Source organism: Propithecus coquereli, unplaced genomic scaffold (assembly GCF_000956105.1).
Source record: "Propithecus coquereli isolate 6110/MARCELLA unplaced genomic scaffold, Pcoq_1.0 Scaffold119, whole genome shotgun sequence".
NCBI lineage: Eukaryota > Metazoa > Chordata > Mammalia > Primates > Indriidae > Propithecus > Propithecus coquereli.
Window position 1 is genome coordinate 3204310 of NW_012135969.1, and position 15824 is coordinate 3220133.

Below are 15824 nucleotides of genomic sequence, written 5' to 3' on the forward strand. Positions count from 1 at the left end.
GCCCTGCACCTACAGGTTGCAGGAAGCAACCAACCTTCTGAGAAAGTGACACTCCCATTTCTCTACCTAACACACCTCCTGCCCAGAGCCATCAAGACCCTAATCAACCAGTCTGTGGACGGAGACCCAGGCTCATCTGTTAAGACTTGGGCTGTTCCCAAGTCCTTGTAACAGAAGTAATTTCCTTCTTCCCATCTTCGAGCTTAGGTCCTGTGGCATGTTTATTTTCTAATAAACTTCTCTTTTTTGGCCTTGCAAACACAGTTTTGGTTTTATTTACTCCTTCTAAGTTTTTAAATTAAATCTATTGATTTCATTTTTTATTGATTTTTTTTAAAAATAGACACATAAATCTGCACATTTATAGGGTACAGTGGGATGTTTCAGTACATGTACATATTGTGTAATAATCAAATCAGAGTATCTGGCACATACATCACCTCGTACATTTATCATTTCTTTATGGTAAGAGAATTTAAAGTCCTCTCTAGCTATTTGGAAATATACAAAAAATACACACACAAAAATATAGTTAACCATCGTCACCCTCCTGTGCATTGCAACACCACAAAGTAGTCCTGCTACCTAACTGTAACTTTGTTCCCACAGATCAGTCTCTCCCCATTCCCTCCTCCCTCCTATTCTTCTCAGCCTCTGATAACCACTCTTCTACTCTCTGCTTCCGTGAGATCAACTTCTTTAGATTTCACATAGGAGCTATTTGTCTTTCTGTGTCTGGCTTATTTCGCTTAACATAATGTCCTCTATTTCATTTCCTTTATTCATCTGTTGATGGACATTTAGCTTGTCCCAAATAGAGACAGTGTTTTTATAGAGACAGTGTCTGGTTCTGCAGTGCAGTGGTGCGGTCATAGCTCACTACAACCTGAAACTCCTGGGCTCAAGCAATCCTCCTGCTTTAGCCTCCCAAGTAGCTGGGACTACAGGCACTTTTAAAAAGTTTTTTGTAGAGTTGGGTTCTCACTATGTTGTCCAGGTTGGTCTTAAATTCCTTGCCTAAAGCCCTCCTCCCACCTGGGCCTCCCAAAGTGCTGGGATTACAGGTGTGAGCCACTGCACTTGGCCACTTTCATTAGTGTTTCATAGGATTCCTTGTAGATATCTTTCCTTTCTTTGATTAAGTTTATTCCTTCCTAGGTATTTCTTTGTATCTATTGTAAATGGAATTGAATGGATGTCAACAGGTTTCTGTCAGCTTCAACTGGTTTCAGCTGGTCTGAGCCAGTTCCAGCCAGCCAGAGCTGGTTTCAGCTGGTTTCAGCTGATTACAACAGGCTTCAACCAGTTTTGACTGGTTCAAGCCAATTTCAATCGGTCTACACGGGGTTGACCAGTTAGAGACTGTTTTAACCAGTTTTAGCCAGTTTACACTGGTCTTAGCTGGTTTTGTCCCATCTCAGTCTTGGCCGGTTTAGTCCAGTTCCAGCTGGTTCGAACTTGTGGCAGCAGGTTGGATCTGGTTTCAGGTGGTTTGGTTTGGTTTCAGCCAGTTTGGACCAGTTTCAGCCAGTGTGGCCCACTTTTTCATCAATGGATGCTGAGGGCAAATTAAAAGTGGTCCATGCTACAACATCAATGTTTCAATTTAGAACTCTGAGGCCGAATGGGTCTATAGTCAATTCCTTTCCTTGATTAATCTCTCCTATTAGTACTACATTGGTTTGTGCACTAGAGCAAGATATGAGACAGACAGGTCGGGTCTTACTTTCTGTATAAGTCTTTAATGCTCTGTGCATAGTAGGATCCATTTACTAAACACGTGCTATTTATAACAGAATGATGTCAGTTTCTACACCTATAAAATTAAGTGGCTGAACAAGATGATTTACTAAGCTTTTGATCTCTAATACTCAATGATTACATACAACCATTTTTCAACTTCATACCTACAGTCATGGTTACCATATGATGTGAACATCTTTACCAAAACTAGCGTGAATCACATTCTAATGTAATTCTATTGCTGTAGCAACAAATACTACCATCTCATAAAAAGCTAGCCATGTACTTCTACTCATTATTAGAGAGGAGGAATAAACCTACCACAAATGGCAATCACATGTTTTTTGATCACCACTTTTTCTCATTTCACCTCATATAACCCTAAACTCCCACTGGTAAATCACAGTATTTCTTTTGGCAATCACCAGGAATTGTTTTAACTTTTATTTTGCTAAAATTTATCTTAATTGCTTCGCATTTACTATAACTATTGAACCATATTTGATCACCCATTTCCCAACCTGCTTTATAAAGCAGATACAAGTATTTTTTAACTCCTGCTTTTTCTTTTATTGGTTGCTCTTCCTAAATTCAGTTGTCATGCTCTTTGGTGTAATAGTTCATAGAAGACATGGTGTAGCAACATAAAATGACATAAATTAAAGGTAAATCCTGCCTTTGAGAAATTAAATACTATCTAGATAATTCATATAGCAGTGATTTTTATCTTTCATAGAGAAGTATAAATTTCACTTAAAATATTTTGCGATTTTTTTTCCAATTACTAGATAAGAATTTTAGCCTCTCTTTTAAGATAAATTGGAATGAAACAGGTTTTGTTTCATATATCCTCCTTAGTGATAGATGTGTCCTCAAGTATAAATGTCTGAAGTTCAAGACAGATCATAGAAATTGGACATACTCAATTTCTGGAGAGACCTATGAATTTCTATCAATATGAAGTTTATCAGAGGTTCTATCTGATTGTAGAAACTATAATCTTATTAATCTAAAAAATATAAAGATAGTCCTATATGAAGGACAGCCATGGTGAATAATTCTTTTCTAGAGACTTGGAGTTTAGTGGCTATGACCCCAAAAAATCACATCATCTTATGGGTGAGAGTCACTGTCAGGTGATACAACCATAAGAACAAAACTGAGGCTGAGGCTCAAGAGGAAGTTACAGCATTGTTTGGAAACAAAGCATTAACATTTCTACCAAGGTCAAACATCAGTCAGTATTAGCTGAGCAATAAGGAAAAACCAATTTGAAGATACATTTAAAATAACTCAGCATTCGTACAATCAGAGGGCCCCAAAAAAGCTAGTTTAAAGAGTAACAAGATAAAAATGTTGTCCATCACAAACAGTGCAACTGGCCAAGGCTTATAAAAGGCCCAGCCAAGGTTGAATAAGCAGTCATAACTCAGAAACTCCTTGGAGCAACCCAACCCACCTCCTGACACCATGGCCTGCTGCTCCACCAGCTTCTGCGGATTTCCCAGCTTCTCCACCAGTGGCACCTGTGGCTCCAGCTGCTGCCAGCCAACCAGCCAAGCTGCTGCCAGCCAACTTGCTGCCAGACCACCCACTGCCAGCCAAGCTGCTGCCAGACCAGCTCCTGTGGCATTGGCTGTGGCCAGGAGGTTGGCTGTGGAGCTGTGAGCTCCCGCACCAGGTGGTGCCGCCCTGACTGCCGTGTGGAGGGCACCTGCCTGCCCCCCTCCTGCGTGGTGAGCTGCACACCCCCATCCTGCTGCCAGCTGCACCATGCCCAGGCCTCCTGCTGCCGCCCATCCTACTGTGGACAGTCCTGCTGCCGCCCACTCTGCTGCTGCGAGCCCACCTGCTGTGAGCCCACCTGCTGTGAGCCCACCTGTTGAAAACCTCCTTCTGACGAGAATCCTGAGAAGATGGCACCTCAACGATAACCAGTGTAGAGCCCCAACAAACTTCTGAGCTCCAATACCTATAACCCAGCTTGCAGCCTCTTGTCACACAGCTACACAATTTCCCTAGGACATAAATTCATTTACAAAGAAAGACCAAAAATCTTTCACAGATCTGGATACCAGTGGAAGCCCTATGATGTGAAAAGAGTTGTGTTATATTTTACTATAACTATCATCTGAAATGTTTCAACGGTTCATTGGGACTTGGATTTAATAAAATTTTCTCATCTCGTCAATGATGAAGTTGTTATTAGAACTTTCTTTTCTTCAGAATTTGCTAAGAATATTGGGGTACTGAGATTTTTTTAAATCTCAATATGGTATAACATTATGGTTTTTCTTTATTTTTTAATAATGATCTTTAAAAGTGGTTTTCCTTTGTTTTTTCATTAAATGGTCCAATATTTTGTGGCCAAAATATATGATTAAAAGAAGAAGACAATATTTAGGAACTATATCCCAAGGTGCTCACATGTGCAGGGTGGTACGGGGGCGCTAGGTGTTCTGAAAGATCAACTTTACAAAAAGGAATGTCATGTAATTCAGCTCTTGATCTAGTCAATCATTGACATATGTGTCTGTGTACAACTCTTTCAATCATCACAGGTACACAAAGCATAATACAAAATGGGAAAGACAATAAACACAAGATTATAGAATAAAGCTGACATATTATAGATATATATTAAATATTTCATGTGTATATACATATATATATATATATGTATATATATATACAGGTTTTTGTCAATGGTTCCTGGCTTATAACTCCCACAGCCCTTGTAGTAATGTTGGGGTACTTTAGGCTTCAGAAAACAGAATCTCTCTCTGACTTTCTCTGTCCTCCTTTTATCTCCTCCTTTTTCTCCCCAAGGGAGAAATCTTCCCCTACCTTTTTGTCTTGGAGCTGGCCATAAAAAAATTCTCAGACCTACCTTGTCTGATTGTAGGTCATAAAACCCCCATTTCAGAAGAGGTCCTGCCTGATACCCTGGAGGAACGAATGCTGCACAGAGAGGCCAGGAAGAATTTGAACAGACAGGCCTTGCTGGGTTTCCCCATTCAGTCTGTTAATATTAAATCACATCCTTTTTGTCCAGTCACGGTTCTACACAGTCGTCAATCATGCCTATCCAATGAAGTCTCCAAAGAAGACCAAAGAGGACAGGGTTTGGAGAGCTTTCTATAGCTGAACACTTGCAGGTTTCTGGAGGAGGGTGGTGCATCCAGAGAGGGCATGGAAGCTCTGAGCCCCTTCCCCCACACCTTCCCTACACATCTCTTCCTCTACATCCTGTCATATCCTTTATTATAAACCAATAAACATAAGTGTTTCCCTGAGTTCTGTGAGCCACTCCAGCAAATTAATCAAATCCAAGGAGGGGGTTAGATCCTGATTTATAGTTGTTTTGTCAGAAGCACAGGTAAAACAACCTGGGGCTTGTGCATGGCACTGGAAGTGGGGGGCAGTGGGGATCTGATGCTGTCTCCAGGTAAATACCATCATAATGGTATTGGAGGATGCCCAGCTAGTGTCCACTACAGAATTGATTGCCTGCTTGTTTTGGGGGAGAAATCCCCACACTTTTGCTCACAGAAGTCTTCTGTGTTGATTGTCGTTGTGTGAGAGAACAGAAAAAATACTTTGAGTGTGTTTTTCCACTCAATAGCATAAGTGATAAAATGATCTTGAGTTCTAGTCCCAGCTTTGTAACTAACAATCCATGAATACTTGAGCAAGTCCTTTCACTTGCTTGGGTACCCATTTCTCATCTGAAAAATGAAAGAATTGAATTTTATTACTTACAATGTCCTTTCCAGACATAGGGGAGTGGAAATTTTTCCAAATAGGTAGCACACTGACAATTAATCCCTCCAGATGCCCACAGGGGGAAAAATATTCAGTGGTCAAATAATGTTGTATGCATTACCACCATCCTGAATGTTTATAAAGCATGTTAGAATATTAAAGGAACTGAGATGTCCTGCAACAAAGAAACCTCTATAACCGTCACACCCAAACTCATTTAGCCAGAAAAATTCTCCATTCTTATGTTACCTGTTAACATCCTGTAACACTAATGCTCCTCAAAAGTACTTTGAAAAATGGTAAAATAGAATATCAACTGATGTTTTTGTAGTACCTGTACAATCCACTTATGTATCGTGAATCAGAACATAAATGCTCATTATAGGGATGCATTTAAATGAACATGGCATTGGCTACACATACCACCATTCTTAATCTCATCTCCAGAGAGAGTTCTGGAATGAAGCAAGGATTAAGTAAAATGGGGCTTCCATCACAAAGGATAAAATCTTTGGTCAGGAAATCAAAGTGGTGAGCCAGGGACTGGGGTGGAAGGATAAGGGAAGTGATTGCCTAAAGGTTATGGGGACTCTTCTGGGGTGATGAAAAAGTTTTGAAACTGGAGAGAGGCGATGGCTGCACAACATTATGAATACATTAAATGTCACTCAATTATACACTTTAAAATGGTTAATTATATTTTATGTAAATCTCACCTCCATTTAAGAAAATCAAAAGAGCAGGGCCTCCACTAGCACAACTTTACTAGAACTAGAAAAAGTTTCTGCCTTTGGGCAGATACGGGCACAGGTTGGTGAGCCTGCAGCATCTCAGCGTGAAGAATAATGTGCTGCTTCTTCTGAGTGGACAGAGATCCATATCAAGACATAACCTACACATCTATACTCAACAGCCCTACAACGTGGTTGACATTGTATTCCCCTCATACACAGCTCTCTTGTCTCCCACGAGGATAAGGTTTAGGTTGGATGTACCTTTTTCTTAGAAGGGTTTAGGCTCTGAAACACACGCGCGCGCGCGCGCACACACACACACACACACACACACACACACACACACACACACAGAGCCAGGTTGGTATTCAGGAGAGGAGAGATAGATCTTAGATCTTGCTACTTGGTTTAGGATAAAAGTTGGGGGTGAGAAGAGGTCCTTGAAGTTTATGTGTTGTCCAGTCGAGGCCACTAGGATGGGAGCCCAGAACAGAAGCACAGAAGCCCTACGCAAGAATGGTGTGTTCATTTGACTGGTACATCAATTATGTCTTAGTTCTTAGGAATCTAGGTTAGGTAGCTGCAACTGGATTAGAGAACTAGTAAAATGAAGATGAATGAATGGGGAGAACCCCCAAAACTTGTAACTAGAAAATCAGAACAATGGCATTTTAAAGAAAAATAATTCTGAACATCTGTGTTAAATGAAAGTCAAATGTTGAAAAATAACAGACAAACACATTCCTTCTTCTTATGCTACTGGAATGATCTGGACCCCATAACTTAAATGAAGTAATAAAAACCTAAGAGAGTAAGTACAGTAATAAGAAAATGTGGTATATATACACAATGGAATACTATTCAGTCTTTAAAAAGGAGGAAATTTTGTCACATACTACAACATGGATATACAAGGAGGACATCATGTTGAGTGAAACAAAATAAACTTTATTTTCTTAATTTACTTAGGGGAGGTAAAGGAATGCTCAGATTAGTCTTCATTCTGTGGAAGAGGAGTAGGATTCTCAAATAATTTGTTAAACCTTAAATTTTGCACTGAGGAAGATGTTGAAAACAGCGCCAGGAACAGAGATCTGATATGCAACTCCACTGTCTTCAGTGTGTTAATCAATAATGTATTTCAAATCCTCAAATATCTGAGCTTTTTGCAAGGAGAGATAAATCTTTATAGTATCCAAGATTCTGCTGAATTTAGATATGAATTAACTCCTGAATTTGTAAGCATGACAAATCCATGTATTTCAAGCATCTGAGGTAGAAAAGTTAGCTAATCAAAGAAACTGTAATGTACCTTTGCTTAAAAAGAGGCAAGAAATTCACAAAGAACCACACTTTTTAATTCAAATTTGATGTGGGATTTGAAAATATGTCTTAATTCTGACTTGGAAAGAGTTAAACTCAAAACTATCATTCCTGGAGAAGCAGAAGTCCTACCACTTGGTGTTCTGGTTCAAAACCCATGAGTAGGGGGCATTTTAATTTAGATTTCACTGTAATAGAGTCCCTGCTCCATGGAGGCCAGGTCACCTTTCATTGCACCTAAACAAAACCTTCAGCTTCAGCTTCCTCAGTTGCCTCATCCAAATCATAGACTCTTTCTAGCAAATTGGACTCGTCTCTCACATCTGCACTAAACCACATCCTGCAGATGCAAAACACTAGAGTATGTTGCATACTCCAGTATCAATATGTTAAAAGTACGATTTTTATGTGATTAAGAACATTTACATCTCTAGAATATCCTAAGGTAAAAGATTAGATGAAGTCACAAGTCAGGTAGGTTAACTTCTTGAGCAATTGAGATTTCTCAAAGGGTGCTTATTATGCTGTTAAAAAACAAAGAAATAAAATCTCTAGAAAAGTCTCAATAAATATATTATTACATACCTTAGGCTCTGCCCTCCTTCCCTTTACTCTCAAAAAAGTCTGTAAGACAGGGAGCAAATTTTTACATCTTTGCTTTCACCCTTTGCTATTCCTTAAAATAACTGCTTATATCGAGAGAGAGAGAGAATTGACTATAGTGGTTAAAAGAGTTTGGTCTGGAGTCAGATGGTGTGGGTTTAAATTTCAGATTCAGCATTTAAGTGTGAACTTGGGCAAGTTACTTAAATCTGTAGTTCAGTTTCTTCACGTGGATTAGGGTAGTGACAATGCACCTACCCCACAGGACTGCTGTGAAAATGCAGTGAATTGACACGTGAGTACTCAGGGCCGCTTAGGCATGTAATGAGTGCCCCATAATGTCACCAATAACAATTCATCCACATTTTCCAGGCCCCCCAAAAAGCATCCCTTTCTGGCCAGCTGAATCTAGTCTTGCTTCACAGTCAAAGTGAAGATGAGAAGGGTAGAGAAGGAGTCATGGTCAAAATGGAGGCCACCTTGTTGGAATTAAACTGTCATGTGAGACCCAAGAGCCCAATCGTAAGGGTCAACATTGAGTGACACTGACACTCCTTAAAAGTGAAGCATCAGTCAGTCTTTGGCAATAAGAAAATTTTAACAAATATGGGGGATTAGGGGCTGGGTTCCCAATGAGTGCTAACGACTACTTGGCCATGGTAAAGAAGCCTAATTGAAGACCAAATAAAATCAACTTTTATAGGCTTTCAGAAGGTTGAACAAATAACTCAGGGACAGACCAATTATCATTCAGGAGCAAATTATTTAAACACAAACAAGGAAGAAATTTTGGGAATTATGTAAATAGTAGCTGATCAAGGCTTATAAAAGGCCTAATGCAGAAATCACAAAAAGTCAAAAACTTCTCCAAGCAACCCAACCTTCAGACCGACTCCTGACACCATGGCCTGCTGCTCCACCAGCTTCTGCGGATTTCCCAGCTTCTCCACCAGTGGCACCTGTGGCTCCAGCTGCTGCCAGCCAACCTGCTGCCAGACCACCCGCTGCCAGCCAACTTGCTGCCAGACCACCCGCTGCCAGCCAAGCTGCTGCCAGCCAACTTGCTGCCAGACCAGCTCCTGTGGCATTGGCTGTGGCCAGGAGGTTGGCTGTGGAGCCGTGAGCTCCCGCACCAGGTGGTGCCGCCCTGGCTGCCGCGTGGAGGGCACCTGCCTGCCCCCCTCCTGCGTGGTGAGCTGCACACCCCCATCCTGCTTGCCGCCCATCCTACTGTGGACAGTCCTGCTGCCGCCCACTCTGCTGCTGTGAGCCCACCTGCTGTGAGCCCACCTGCTGTGAGTCCACCTGTTGTGAGCCCACCTGCTGTGAGCCCACCTGTTAAAAGCCAGGTTGCTGATTTTCAACTTGAAGTTTCAACTTTCAACTCAATCCATGAACTAATAATCTCTTCAAGCACTCCTGGACCACTAACAAATTCTTGAACTTTTATGTGGCTTTTGTTAATGGTGGATACCAAATATTGAGTCCTCAGACCTATCTGATTCAACAGTGGAGAGACCTGGATCTTCTCTTTGAGGGTGCCAAAATACAAATTTGACCCAAGAAATGAGAAAACGAATTTACCTGGGGATCGACCCTCAGCACGCATTCAACCACACACTCTGAGCCTCAGTGCTGCCGAGGCCATGGAAGAATCATCTGTCCTTCTCAGACACATTCACCTCCTCTATTCTACCACTTTGCAAATTGTACTTCCTATAAAAGGGGAATAATATGCCAAGGTCTAATAAATTATGTCTATTGCTGCAGCAAGCATCTTTTTCGCCTCACTGAGTGTATTCGTGATGTATATGTCATAGAAAGTCATACAGAACATTTTAATCTGTTTTTGATATCCCACACTGCTCTTCTGATACATGATAGAAAATTTGCTGAAGTCTAGTGGAGGTTAATTCCCATAAAAAGATGTAGGAAAGGCAGTTACTCAGGGCCTCAGAAATGGCACAGTTTCTGTGACCATATCTTGACCTCACATCGTGCTTTCACAACCAGAAAATTATAGAAGCCAAGATCTCTCGATCTAGAGCCAGAATATTACTTATTTTTCCTGTCTGTTAGAGGAATGCTCTTTGGGGCAATCTTCAAACAATGGTAATATGTGCTAATAAATCATGTGGAGTCTTGCAAGGTAGAGCAAGACAAACAGAAGGTAGGGAAGCCTCTCTAAGGAAATATGTGTTCTCAATTGTTCTCAATTAAAGGGAGAATTTTACTCCAAAATCTTTTTTTCCCAGTTTCTACACAGGAAGTGAGGATAACAAAGGTTTTACTTTATTTTTAGAATCAACACATCTCCTTTGGATTAAAATGTTCACTTGTAGAAATACACACATATTACATATACATGAGTATTTATATATAATACACATACACAATAAACTTACACACATTGAAACACAAATACTAGGGAATGCTTTATAAGTTTAGGTGGTTTTTTTGGACAACAATCAGGATTAATTCATGGTTCCTCAGACTTAGAACTGGAGAGTACTGCAGGTATTTTTTTACTTAGGTTAAAATTACAATGCTTTATCTATCCAAGGGCTACTGAAAATCTAGAAATTAGAAGGCATGAATAAAGGGTAACATGTAAGCCAAAAATTGATTTTCTTGACATATTATCTAGAGAAAATCCAGAAAACACCTTGGAACAACAGAACAGAAATGAAACATGTTCTATCCTCCTGTCCCCTTGATTCTAACTACCAACCAAACACTTTCAGTTATCACTACCTGAACAGCTCCTGGTGAGAGAAAAAATAAAATGACAAGTGACTTAGGTGAATTGCAAATTTGGCTTTTCATCATTACCGTACACTGCAAATCATTCCTCCCCTCTTTTATTCAATAAGCATGTACTGAGATCTACATGCAAAATGGTGCAGAAGGCACTACATAGGATACCTAAGTGAATTAGACATGGTCAGGTTATGCCCTTAAGTAATGAACAGTCTAGTAGAGCAATTACACATGTTGGCCCTGGAATGTGTCTGAGAAATCCTCTGATTTTACAGATGAATACACCAATATGCAGATGAATTAAGTGATTTTTCTGTGGTCACGCACTTAGTGGTAGAACCAGTTTTAGAAGCCCATTTAGTTTAATTAATATAATTTAATTCTCAGTTGAGAGCTTGGTGTCATATACAATGTGACCATCCCTAGTTACCTAAAGCTGGATCCATGTAAAGTTCTTTTCAGCTTAAAATTCTGACTGCAGGATACACCTGAAAATTGTATAATATAGATGAAATGGATAAATTCCTAGAAATTGTGCACATTTATTGTGTACAAAAGCATAAACTAAAAGCGATAGAGGTTTTATCAAAAAGGGGATGACTGAATAAATTATGGTATGATCATACTTTGGAATACTATATAGCTATTAAAAGAATGAGTAATATGTATAGGATATACTTACAAATTGTATAATCTAGATGAAATGGATAAATTCCTAGAAATACACAACCTACCAAAACTGAATCATGAAGAAATAGAAAATCTGAACATACTTATAACTAACAAGGATATTGAATCAGTAATCAAAAACCTCCTAACAAAGAAAAGTTCAGAACCAGATGACTTCATTGGTGAATTACACCAAACATTTAAAAAAAATTAATACCAATCCTCTTCAAACTCTTTCAAAAAATTAAAGAGGAGGAAGTACTTCCAAACTCACTCTATGAGGCCAGCATTATCCTAATACCAAAGCCAGACGAAGCCACTGTAAGAAAACTACAGACCAATATTCTTGATGAATATTCATACAAAAATCCTCAAAAAATACTAGCAAACAGAATTCAACAGCATATTAAAAGGATTAAATGCTATGACCAGGCAAGATTTTATCCTGGAATGCAAAGATGGTTCAATACACAAAAATCAATCAATGTAATACACTACATTAACAGAATAAAGGGGAAAAAAACACATGGTCATCTCAATTAGTGCAGAAAAAGCATCTGACAAAATTCAAAACACTTTAATAATAAAAAGAAAAACCTTAACAAACTAGGGATAGAAGGAAGCTACCTCAACATAATAAAAATCATACATAAAAAGCCCACAGCTAACATCGTAATCAATAAGGAAAGACTGGAAGCTTTTCCAGATTAGGAACAAGTCAAAAATGCCCACTTTTGCCCATTCTATTTATTATAATACTGGAAGTCCTAGCCAGAGCAATTAGGCAAGAAAGAAAAATAAAAGACAACTAAATTAGAAAGGAAAAAGCAAATTATTTAATATATCTGTTCACAGATATGACCTTACATGTATAAAACCCTAAAGATTCCACACACAAAAAAATCTGTTAGAATCAATAAACAAATTCAGCAAAGTTGCAGATACAAAATCAATGCACAAAAATTGGTTGTGTTTCTATACACTAACAATGAACAATCTGAAAATAAAATTTTAAAAAATTCCACTTACAATAGCAACAAAAAGAACAAAATCCTTAGAAACAAACTTAACCAAGGAGAGGAAACACTTGTATGTCAGAAACTACAAAATGCTGCTGAAGAAATTAAAGAAGATGCAAATAAATGAAAAGACATCCCAGGTTTGTGAATTGGAAAACTTAATATTGTTAAGACGTTAATATTACTTAAGAATCTACAGATTTAATTCAATCCTTATCAAAATCTCAATGGTGTTTTTTGCAGAAATAGAAAAATTCATCCTAAAATTCATATGGAATCAGGAGGGGTTCCAAATAGCCAAAACAATCTTGAAAAAGAACAAAGTTGGTTTTACACTTCCTGATTTCAAAATTTATTACAATGCTACAATAATCATAACAGTGTGCTACTGACATAAAGAGAGACATAAAGATCAATAGAATAGAACAGAGAGCCCAGAAATAAACCCTCACACATATGGTCAAATTATTTTCTCATTCATGCATTCATTCATTTATTCATTTAAATTGAAAAATACAAATTATATAAATTTATTGTGTAAAACACTTTGTTTTGAAATACGTACACCTATTGCAATAGCTAATTAACATATTCATTACATCATATACTTATTTTTTGAGGTGAGAACACAAAATCTACTCTCTTAGCAATTTTCAAGAATATAGTACATTGTTATTATTATAACTATAGTCACCATGTTGTACAGCAGGTATCTTGAACTTATTCCTCCTAATTAGATGATATTTTTTATCCTTTGACAAATATTTCCCCCCAAACTTCTCCCCATTCCTAACCCCTGTTAACCACCATTCTACTTTCTACTTCTATGGGTTCAACTTTTTTAGATTCCCCACGTAAGTGAGATTGTGCAATATTCACCTTTTTCTGTCTGACTCATTTCACTTAGCACAATGTCCTCGAGGTTCATCCATGTTGCCCCACATGCCAGGATTTCCTTCTTTTTATGGCTAATAATATACCTGTGTGTGTGTGTGCACACGTGTGTGTGTGTGTGTTACATTTTCTTTATCCATTCATTCAATGATGAACACTCAGGTTATTTCCATATCTTGCCTGTTGGGAAGAATGCTACAATGAACATGGAAGAGCAGATGTCTCTTCAGAATACTGGTTTAGTTTCCTTCAGATACATACACAGAAGTAGCATTTCTGGATTCTACAGCCATTCTATTTTTAATTTTTTGAGGAACCTTCATATTGTTTTCCATAAAGGCTGTACTAATTTACATTTTCACCAACAGTGTCCTAGGATTCCCTTTTCTCCACATCCTCCCCAACATTTGTTATCTTCTGCCTTTTTGATAATAACCATTCTAACAGGTACGAGATGATATCTCATTGTGGCTTTAATTTGCATTCTCGATTAGTGATTTTGAGCATTTTTCACATACCTGTTGGCCATTTGTATGTCTTCTCTTGAGAAATGTCTATTCAGATCCATTGCCCATTTTTAAATTAGGTTATTTGTTTTCTTACTACAGGTTTTGAATTGTTTGAGTTTCTTATATGATTTGGATATCAACTCCTTATCAGGTATATGGTTTGCAAATATTTTCTCCCATTTTGTAGGTTGTCTCTTCACTTCGTTGATTGTTTTATTGGCTGTGCAGAGCTTCTTAGTCTGTTGTAATCTCATTTGTCTCTTTTTGCTTATTTTGCCAGTGCTTTTGTGTTCATGTCCAAAAACTCATTGCCCAGATAAATGTCATGGAGCTTTTCCTCTATGTTTTCTTCTAGTAGTTTTATCATTTTGGGTCTTATGCTTTAGTCTTTAATCTAGTTTGTGTTGATTTTTATACATGGTATAAGAGTCTAATTTCATTCTTCTGCATGTGAATATGGTCAAATGATTTTCAATAAGGGTGACAAGATCATTTAAAAATTGTTAAGATGGTTAACATAAATGGTTTAAATGGCTAACATAGATTTTATGTTGTTATATTTCACCACAATTAAAATTTTTTTAATTATAAATATACGTAGGAGACCCAAACATTACTGAAATAGGCTAGTTTATATTTTCAAAAACAGGGATAGTGGTGTCAAAGAATATGCACCAAACTGTTAATATTGATCATATCTGGAGTGCTAGTTTTGGAAGGGATGCATGTGTATTTATGGAGGGGGAAACATTAATTTTTCTTTGTATGTCTCTGCGCTCTTTGACCTGATACATTGTGTATTCATTACTAGTATGTATTTTTAATTTAATAGGGTCAAAAGAAATCTACAAGCAAAAGTTTAATTAAAGGTTTTCACTGGGGCGGGGTGCAGTGGCTCACGCCTGTAATCCTAGCACTCTGGGAGGCCGAGGCGGGTGGATCATTTGAGCTCAGGAGTTTGAGACCAGCCTGAGCAAGAGCGAGACCCCATCTCTACTAAAAATAGAAAGAAATTAGCTGGACAACTAAAAATATATAGAAAAAAAAATTAGCCGGGCATGGTAGTACATGCCTGTAGTCCCAGCTACTCGGGAGGCTGAGGCAGTAGGATTGCTTGAGCCCAGGAGTTTGAGGTTGCTGTGAGCTAGGCTGATGCCACGGCACTCTAGCCCAGGCAACAGAGCCAGACTCTGTCTCAAAAAAAAAAAAAAAAAAGTTTTCATTAGTAATACATATATTGATGACTGAAGGCAAGAATATTAGTTAAAACTCTAAGGCTCTTATAACTTACACAAACTAATCATAGAAAGGCATACTTGGTTTGGAAGTTGATAAATCAGGTTATAGCCTATGTTTTGATGACACTAATATGAGTCTTTCCAACTCTGGACAAATTGTTTATAAAATTATGATCATGATTGAGTGACCACTTAGGGAGAAAATCAGTTTAGATAAACTCTACGTAAGGTTATTAAAGGACATGTATGACAAAGCGAGCCGGGACAACGCTTAGCTCAAGTGTAGTCTGTCATGTGACTTGCACAAAGAGGCACTACTGTGATTGGCTTCCATGACGAGCCCTCACTTAGTCCAGAGGGCAAAAAAGAAACATGATGAGACTTAATTGACCAGTGGCCAAATCGGGCTATTGAAATGCTATTTTTAATTTTCTAAACAACTCAGGTGTTAGCCAATCAGAGACAGACTTTGCATTTGACATCAAAGAAAGATGTTAAGTAAATATGCAGCTCTACAGAATATATAAAAGGACAGATACAGAAGGTACAGTCCAAACTCAGAAACCT

General features: G+C 38.4%; 1 protein-coding gene across 1 annotated transcript; it reads left to right on the forward strand.

Annotated features, from left to right (window-relative positions):
- Positions 1–3213: 3213 nt before the first annotated feature.
- Positions 3214–3629, forward strand: LOC105823437 (keratin-associated protein 9-3-like). Its single transcript, XM_012660639.1, is given in 2 exon segments — positions 3214–3292; positions 3295–3629. Coding segments are annotated over 2 exon segments (414 nt in total).
- Positions 3630–15824: the final 12195 nt, after the last annotated feature.